At 32.8% G+C, this 9646-nt stretch overlaps 1 protein-coding gene across 2 annotated transcripts; it reads left to right on the top strand.

Moving 5' to 3' along the window:
• The first annotated feature begins 1168 nt into the window (after window positions 1-1168).
• LOC143051650 (uncharacterized) lies at window positions 1169-9232 on the top strand. Of its 2 annotated transcripts, none has more exons than XM_076224547.1 (4): window positions 1169-1208; window positions 4098-4127; window positions 4853-5281; window positions 7319-9232. In XM_076224547.1, the coding sequence occupies exons 1-4, from the start codon at window positions 1184-1186 to the stop codon at window positions 7321-7323; spliced, it is 489 nt and encodes a 162-aa protein (XP_076080662.1). In that variant the 5' UTR covers window positions 1169-1183; the 3' UTR covers window positions 7324-9232. The 2 variants fall into 2 exon arrangements, with proteins under 2 accessions (XP_076080662.1, XP_076080661.1); XM_076224546.1 differs by lacking the exon at window positions 1169-1208 and adding an exon at window positions 2787-2915.
• Window positions 9233-9646: the final 414 nt, after the last annotated feature.

Below are 9646 nucleotides of genomic sequence, written 5' to 3'. Positions count from 1 at the left end.
GTCTTTTTTCAAATATTACACTCGCCTAATGCAAGCATTTACGTAAGCGAAACGTACGTTCATATAACCACTTATGGAACGCAGTGCAGTCATCCGTTTAAAGTCGTGAATGATTCCTATGTAGCAAAATTTTTATATAATGTATAAAACACATGGTCTGGTCTTGGAAAAGTGGAAAGATTTAAGGTCAAGGTTTCTCTTTTATCAATATTTTCAGATAAAAATCTTGATTACATAAAGCGACCTTACAACAATACATGTTCACTCACAAGTAGTTCCGATAGCGACTTGTTGCCTCGCACTAGTCTTGATGGACCTCGAATGATCGAAAAAAATCAAAGGATTAACTAGAATAGAAATATGGTCACACGGACTTCTCGAGTTTTACCGTTAGATCCGTGAAGAGGAAGCGTCTATTTAGATAATCGGGTGAAGATATAAACACCGATATCCCTTGTTAAGAAAGTGTTATACTTTCTGCACCGAATATAATCGTTGTAATAACTTTTTAAGGGGTGTAGGCCAGCTATTGCATACAAATTTAATGCACCTGTGTTGAACATTTTCCAGTCGAATTGCAAAGTATCTACCTTCAGTCGGGTCGACTCGCCTGGTTGGTTCTGCCTATTTCACTTAATTGTGTATCTTGGTCTTTTTCTTTATTTGACTTTAATGTAAACAAACTAAATGTTTTTCAATTCATGCTTTCTCAAATATATAACAAAAAGTATAGGTCACAATTTACAGGTTTGGCAAGGTTATTCATATTAAGATAAAATATGAGTTAATAGCTAATTTAATAGGCATTCAAAATCAGGAAAAAAAAAGAAAATAGGGTATCGGACTGGTTTTCTTGTAACAAGACAAAATAGTTCAATTCATACACATTCTAGTATTAAAGTTACATTATCTGAGTTATCCCCCTTCTTTGGCATAGTTGCAAAAAAAAAAAGAAAAGAATAAAACAAAAAAAGATTTGTATTTGTAAAAAAACAGTAGCATAAATATGATAAAACTCATTATTTTTTTTTCTCATTCAGCTGAAAAGTCTTGCAAAAACATTTTTTTCTCATAAAATCTGCACATTTCATTAAAGATGTAGACCGATTGATATCTGAAATTTAACAATCCAAGATGGCGGAAGACACCCGAGATACCTTAAAAGACGCATACAATTCTCATAATGAAACATACGAACTTTAGTATAGGTAAGTTAATAATTATATTACACAAACGATCATACTCATTTAAGTGATAAAAATATCTCACAGAAAAAAATACTCGTATGACTTGAACATTTCAGTATAACTTACAATATATATTTTTATCGTACGATTTTTAGTGATAAGAACATGTCTTTATTAAATGGCACCAAAATATAATTTATTTTCGACCTTGAGGAAAATGTGGTTCAAATCAGTTATTGTTGATTCACGTTTTGCTACGTCACTTGAAATGGAGAATTATGGTTTGTCACGTGACCATGATTCAGGGTCGTTGTACTGCTTCGTCATGCATTATGGAACGTCTTGTAACCAAATTGTTTTTTTTTTTTATCCAAATCGAGTTTTTCACTATTGAATAGGGACTTCACGGTTTTCTATTAAAAGGAAATTGTAATCAGGGGCAGGTGAAGGGGTATGATTCCTCCAAAGTTTGGGAAGAAAATAAGGGAGCTACCGTTTGATATTTAGTGGGGGGGGGGGGGAGGGTAGGGGAAAAAATTGAAATTAGAGAGGACAGGAGGTTTGAGGTAAAAAAAAATGACAGGATGCGCAACTTGCAAGAAAGACAATGGCAGGATGAAAATTCATTTAAAAAAGTCAAGATAAAGTAATAAAACAAAAAGTAGGACAGACTAGAGTAAAAAGTAAAAAGGCAGAACAGAGATTAAAACTAAAAAATAATTAGGATACAATTTTTCATCCTAGCCCCCATAAAAATTAAATGCCGAGGATGAAATAAGTATTAGCATCTATTTTATCACTACATAATTTTATTTTGGGTGCGTAAACATCAAATATATAAATGTAAACAGGGTTATTAAAACCAAAAAAATGTTTCTATTTGACTCCTAACAGGTATAAAATGTATCAAAATGGTTGAAATGTGAAAAAAAATATTAGAAAATTGTTCAAGTAGCAATTTAACCTTTTTTTGGTTTTTGAAATATCGCAAAGTCTAAGGGAGCTACTATTTTATTGTTATGTCCTTCACTTTTATTTTTTACTCTATTCGGTCCTGCCTTATTTTTGATTAGTTTATCTAGACTTTTTTTTACAAAAATTGTCACATGCCTTTATTTTACAAAGTGTCTCATCCTGACTTTTTTTTACTCGAAATTTCTAATCTGCTCTTTTTTAAAAATCTAATCCTAGCCCCCCCCCCTTTTCCCCCAATAAAAATCAAATAGTTTTCGAAACCTGGTGGCTACAGAATGTGGCATGTGGCTTATGGTCGAAGAGATTGAAAATTTCTTCTATGATCTTCAAACAGCAATATGTTTTTGAACAATGCGAAGTCAAAGAAAATATAACTTTTTTTTTATGTTTTTGTGCAATTAAGATCAATAAATGCCCCGAAAGCTGTCATTAATAATTAATAAAGTTTGCTACCCCTCACGTACCCCTATCAATTTAACCGAGGTCAATATTAAGCACCTTTGATTTATTGTAACAAATTATCCTGGTAACCCCCTTAACTCAATATTTCAATCATATATTATCACACGAGTCAATATTATGACCAGAAACCGGGTTTTAACGGTCAAGGTCACACATGTTATCACATATTAAAAAGCAGGAATCTACCCCGAAAATTTCAATAGACCGAACAGTCAGAACTAATCATGTATATCTCATATTTAACTGTGTCCGGATTTTCCTTTCTTCTTTGTTTTGATTATATGCTTGTGGGTATGTAATATTATTTTTTTTTTTTAGAAAACAGAAATTTTAAGGATATTGAGAGTTAGTTATTTTTTTCTCTTTTTTTTCCATACATACAATTAGGTGACGTTTAGTGACATTTTAGCAATTTCGCTAGGCTACGATACACAAAGTATAATTTCATATCCAGTCTATAACTTGTATACTTTTATTCACAGCATTATATTTTATTTATATTGACAATTTAAGATGTTACATATTTAAAAATACACTCAGACGTAACGCCTTATGTTGTGTAATATTAATTCTCTTACATAAATTTCTATCAAGATGACTGATTTAAGAACTTTGAATTTATTTCACTTTTTAATATCTAGATATTTTTAAATTTAAATGTGTATACTTATTAGTATTTGAATCTGCATTTTGAAATCATTGTTATAGAAGCATACTCATTCTGATCTTCTTATGGATTCTGGGTAATATTTTCAAAAGGGTATACTAAAACATGGTGATTAGCTTAAAATACCATATGGGAAATTCAACCAATGAAGTAACATTTAATTTACTTTGGAATACGAACAAAGAGAGTATCCATTGTTCCTTAGATTCTGAAAAGACAAAATTTCATGTTTGAACAGAATTTGTATTTTCCTTTCGATTTTTTGAAGCTACCTTAGAAGTCTAAGAATTAGAAAATTCCTATGAAGTCGCCACTTTATGCACCTAACGAATATACAACGGGTATGAGTATACCACTGAAAGTTCGTCATCTGATAATTGATTATTGTCGAAAAAAAAACAAAAAAAACCAAGAAACGTTCTTTTTTTATTCGAGATTTTCTGCCGTCAATTTCCATACTGACGATTAGATTCATTGACAACAACGCTGTACGTTATCACATGCTAAGTTTCCGGGGGTATTTCAATGTTTTGAACATTTTTTTGTACACATATTTACAACTGTAATTTTTTGAGGGATTTGATAGTCGTTGTAATTTCCCTGCCCCTTGTATTTGTTCTGTTGTAAAAGAGTGATTAGAAATTAACTGAAAGATTATTTAAATGTTGTTTTGATTGGAGACAATCTCAAAAGACCTTACTTATCGATTTTTACGGTATATATTTACTGCAATAATGAGTCCCAATAAGGGACTTACTAATTTTCAACGGGATATTTATTCTAATTGTATTCACATTTTTTTGCAGATGGATATAAATTTCGTGAACATGAATCTCGTACGTATTAAGAGTTATTTAGTTTAGATCTATGACGATTTCTACATTATATATATCTTGTTGATGATATATCATTATCTTATATGCTGATTTGCAGTTATAACAATGGGAACAAGTTGAAGCTTTCATAAAAGCTTGCATCACCTCAGCAGTTACAGGCAAATACATTTCAATCAGAGTTTCAAGTCGTTCCTATGAATTTCTTTTTTTTTACAGACCTCATGGTAACGATTCAAGTTTAAAGTCTTTTATTATAGATAAAAAAAATACCAACTGAAACTTTAACATTAAACTTGCATCTATGGAAACAAGTGCAATTATTAAAATAATTCAGAAATCCAAACAATTAGCAAAAATTATAAAAAAATGAAATAAATAAGGGTATACCGGTATGATAAAATCTTCCCATTTCACAGTCAGAAAGGGCGATAAAAATCAGTCGGAAAAAAGGCTCAACTCATCAGATGGATACAAATAGAAATACATATAACAAAAACACAGATGTACGTGGCCGGGTACTTGTACATTTACACAACAGAAAGACTCCAAATACAGATCTCAGAGTTCTCGCAGTTATTGACAGCTAGTCCAAAGCCAATAACAACTAACCGGGGGAAAAAACCATGCATCAAAGACTTAAGAAATGGATAGTAAAATTGCAAGGACTTCATTTCTAAATTTTAAGCGAATTTTGCATTAAATCAAACAATTATGTTTTCTTTCAGACCAAGATCGAAGTTTAGAAAGCTTTATTAATTGTTTAAAAGGTTGTGAAGTAACGGACAAGGACTCAAGCTCGTTGTTCCAGAGAATGAGACGATCAGAGAAGACATTAGTACTTGTTCCTGCAGGAATAGAAACAGAAAGTTTAGGGTCAAACAAAGAACCCAAAGAGACTGGAAACATAATGAACAATGATGAACACATTGATGTCACAAATAAACCTACTCATAAAATAACATTATCTGATATTTTACTTTCACGAACTGGTACCAGACAGTATGTGTCTGTAACTGAAGGGTTGGATACCAGTTTAGAAAGTTCAGACCAAAATTCACTAGAATTGCATGATGATGAAGCTGAAGTTGACCATGGAGATGTTAGTTCCAGTTGGAACTGTCATCACTTATGTTTGCGTAATTCAAATATTTTTGGTAAGTTTTCAATTTAAAATTAAACCTACAACCAGTATAAAGATACCGTTGAAAGGTAGTTATCCTATCATTGATTAAACACAAGCTGATTGTACTCATTGTAATGGCGGTAGATATTTAACGAGTTATTGTTTCAAAAATATCCTGTTTCATACAACTTGATGTCGAAGTATCACGGCCGGAAGAAACTTGATAAATATAGTTAATGGCAAAAAAAATCAAATTATAATGCGTATCTCTATAGATATGAGAACATCCAAGTCACAATTTTTAAAATTTAACCATTATAGGTTAAAATACGGTCTTCAGCACGGAGCCTTTGTTCACACCGAACAACATGCTATCGAGGGTCCCCCCAAAAACCTAGTGTAAAACCAAACAGGAAAACCAACGGTCTAATCTATATAAAAAATTAAAAACACTTATGAACCACATTTCATTCAATAATAAATTTTCAATGGTATTTTTATACACCATTTAATGGCTTACAGTACGGTAGATGCATAGGTAACAAATAGTGTATTTCAATGGTAATCGGAAGGCAGACGAAAATCTGCTGTATATTATAGTCAAGACAATTGTGTTCAATGACAATCGAGATACAGGCGCGGATCCAACCATGGTGAAAAAGAGGGGGGTTGGGTTCAAAACCCGGAACACCACAAAACGTTCTCCATTTTAAGAAAAATCAATCGAAAAAAAGGGAGGTTTGAACTATATGAAATTTATCGTTTTGTCTTACAACATGGCCATCAAGGGGAAATAACTCAAACTAAATTATGTCAATGGACATTGATATAAAACATTTTTGCCTGAGGTGGTTGCAGTATGAGTTTTTTTTATGTTATTCTAAATTATACAGTTTTGTAATCGAAACAATAAACCGACGCAATTTAGGAAAATACTATGCGTGAAAAATTGCTATTGATAACTATAGTATTCCTTTGTCCAGTCGTTCATATCGTTAGTTTGAACGAGTTGGTAATCAGTAAGTCCATGCCAGATTTTGTGTGAAATAGAGCTATTATATATTAAAAGAAGATGTGGTATGATTGCCAATGAGACAACTCTCCACCAGAGACCAAATGACGTAGAAGTTAACAATCATAGGTCACAGTACGAGCTTCAACAATGAGCAAAATAAATACTATGGTACATTAGAATTTCATTAAGAAAAAATGTCATTTAAGAATTGAACGCTTCTTCTTTTTTTGGGTTGTATTTTAAGCGTTGACCGAAGTACATTTTGTTTGATGCGCGGAAACAATTTCGCACAGTCATCACTTTTACGTTCCTATAAAATTACTAAAAGAAGCATTCAATAATTATAATAACATTTGTTTCCCTGGACCACGAAAGAACGATTTCTATCAAGTTTGCCAGTCTTATGTTTATCTGTGCACATCATGAAAGTTACATTTCATTTGGAAATAATTACATTACATGTATGTTTCAAAAGAATCCGTTATTTTGATTGGATATCAACACTTGTTCGTCATACTAGAATTCACTTTCATAGCCCAATGAAGTTTAAAATTCATGATGATACAGGCTATCACAAAATAGTGCACATGTTATTTAGAGTGATAAATGATAAAAATCGATTTTCCATTGTCATAGCAAAAACATGTTATTATAATTATTGAATGCTTCTTTTAGTAATTTCATAGGGTTGTAAAAGCGTTGACCGTGCGCACATTTTTAGAATGAAGCGCTTTCGCGCTTCATACAAAATGTACTTCGGTCAACGCTTTTACATCCCAATGAATTTACAAACAGAAGCATTCAATTCTTAATTGAAGGTTGATTTCAGAATGACGAGATATTGCTGTTAGCCAATCACAAGAATGCATCATAATGAAACGTACATTATAAGATCATAACTTTAAAATTCATTTAAAATATTGAATGACTGCGTTTTGTGTGTTATTCGGTTGGTGGTATTTTAAGCTGATACCCCATTTTTCAATTCATAGATTAAGAAAATGAAACTATTCTTTATAATATTTATTTATGTTCGCGTTTGTCTTTTTTCAGGTTAAACACATCGATGGAAGTTTGGTTTATGAACATAGACAAAATGAGATCTGACGTTTTGTGTTTCTTCTGTTTATTAACTGACAAATTCTTCTTCTGTGTATTTACTGACGATTTTTTTCAGTGTATTTACTGACGATTTTTTTTCGGTGTATTTACTGACGATTTTTTTCAGTGTATTTACTGACGATTTTTTCAGTGTATTTACTGACGATTCATGTTTCTTCTGTGAATTTACAAACGGCTAATTGCTTCAACTGTGTATACAATTTATGTTTCTTCTGTGTAAATACGTTTTTGTTTTCTCCTGTGTATATTAAAAAAGATTTGGTAGGATTGACAATTAGACATGCAATTCTTCACAAGAGACCAAATGAAATAGTTAGGTCAGGTATAATACCCTTCTTTCGAAGTAGCCTAGTCCAACAGACAGATAGATTGGTTATCTGCCGGACTAGTCTACTCTTAAAGGAGGGTAGTTTACCTGACCTAACAATGACTTCACGGTTCAGCTAACAAGCAAGCTAACCAACGATATTACCTTTGGATACACACTCAATGAAATCTGCTGTAACAACTTAAGATCATCGTATGGACTTCAGCAATGAACAAAACCCAGACCGCATAGTAAGCTAGTATAAATAGAATTTATGTTTCTTCTGTCAGGGGTTAAAAATTTTTGTTACAGCTAACTAGCCCAGGACTTATTGGCAGCAGGATTTTACTAGCCCTGTTGGAAGAACTGCTAGTCCATCAAAACTGACCTGCTAGCCGTAAAATCAAGAGTTTGCTGCATAATACAAAGTGGGTATCCTTTGTTTTGAAGGAGACAGTATACATTATAATTGTTCCCACATTCAAAGCAGACTTTTTATTGGCGTGCTTTTGGCAACTAACGGCAATATTCACAGAGCAGTGTCTGGTTTTTTTTCATCAGCAACAGCCAACCTTGCCAGGGGAATCATTGTGTCCCAGTTCTGCCAAATTTTCAGGAAGTGAATTCGTGATTTTTTGGCCAAATTGTAAAGATCAAAGAGAAAAAACAATAGATCAAAGGAAAATGCCGCCAAATAAGCATGAACATGTGTGAGTCTCGCGCTAAAGACTTGACATCCCTGCTGTCCTAGACACTATTATTTTTTTTTCCGCGGCTTTTCCCTGGGGGATGAATTTTCAGCCTCGTTACTCCCTTCATCTACTATTTTTCGTTTTGAAACTGACGAAGTTTCCTGGGGTTCCCGTACTAAAATATTAAGAAATATTTTGTTGCATGGTTTCGTGCTCAAGAGCTGTGCAACAAGACAGGTCAATACCAATCAATACATCATACCCCCAAATACCGTTAATTGAAAATCTCGGCACGATAAGCAAAGTACAATACCCCAATCCATGGTATGAGAAATCGATATTTAAAGTACGAGAATTGCAATCAACACATGATACCAGGCCACCCAGACATGCCAGAGTTATTTGCTCTATTTTTAAAATATATAGATATATGTACAACAGGACCTGTACAAACCAGTTCAAATTATTGGAATCCCGGATGACTTAATTGAATTGAAATGGCTAACATAGAATAGTGATGAAGAGATTTTTCACTTTCTATTTTGGAAACGTCAAGAATGTTTTGTTACTAGTCCGTCGGGCATATCGGATTACACATTTTAATTGCCCGAGGCGTAAATGATCTAGTCCCGGGCGTCGGGCTAGTGGATTTTTTAACCCCTGTCTGTGTATACGATTTATGTTTTCCCTGTGTATATACTTGCGATTTATGTTTTTCCTGTGTATGTACTTGCGATTTATGTTTTTTCTGTGTATAAACTGTTTTAATATTGTTTTAAATATGTTTTATTTATATTTATTTATTGTTTCTTTTAAACCTTTGTTTTGAATAAAAGTAAACATGAATTATTAATGTATCCAGCAATGATCCGTTCTGCTGAATGTAACTTGACACATTTAAAGAATGTTTATATCAAATTTTAGATACGCACGCTTCTGATCTTTCACAATACTCCATTTGTGGAATATCATTTTGTTATTCGGGGAGGGATGTAGTTTTTAGTTGGAATTCTCACGTTTGCCTCTGATTCTAGTCCGGCTTTATTTTTGTGAACATTTAATTTCACGTTTGTCGGGTTGAATATTCATTTTCGTCCTATGCGTGGCAAGGTTTTTTCATTCCTTTCCATGGCCACCTCTAACTAAAGTTATTAAATGCTCGTTCCCATAGACATTGTATTCACACGTCGCAACATACATCAGATTATAGTGTCGTACAGTAATGTTAACTGATAAAATTGAGAAGGGAAATGGGGAATG

Source organism: Mytilus galloprovincialis, chromosome 11, assembly GCF_965363235.1.
Source record: "Mytilus galloprovincialis chromosome 11, xbMytGall1.hap1.1, whole genome shotgun sequence".
In the NCBI taxonomy this organism is placed as follows: Eukaryota; Metazoa; Mollusca; class Bivalvia; order Mytilida; family Mytilidae; genus Mytilus; species Mytilus galloprovincialis.
This window is presented reverse-complemented; position numbering and strand designations above follow the sequence as displayed.

Bases quoted from the DNA above. Each gene is read 5' to 3' on its own strand.
- LOC143051650 (XM_076224546.1), top strand. From the start codon at position 2,849: ATGTATATCTCATATTTAACTGTGTCCGGATTTTCCTTTCTTCTTTGT. The intron at 2,916-4,097 runs GTATGTAATATT...ATTTTTTTGCAG, and splicing joins TTTTGATTATATGCTTGTGG to ATGGATATAAATTTCGTGAA. The intron at 4,128-4,852 runs GTACGTATTAAG...GTTTTCTTTCAG, and splicing joins ATTTCGTGAACATGAATCTC to ACCAAGATCGAAGTTTAGAA.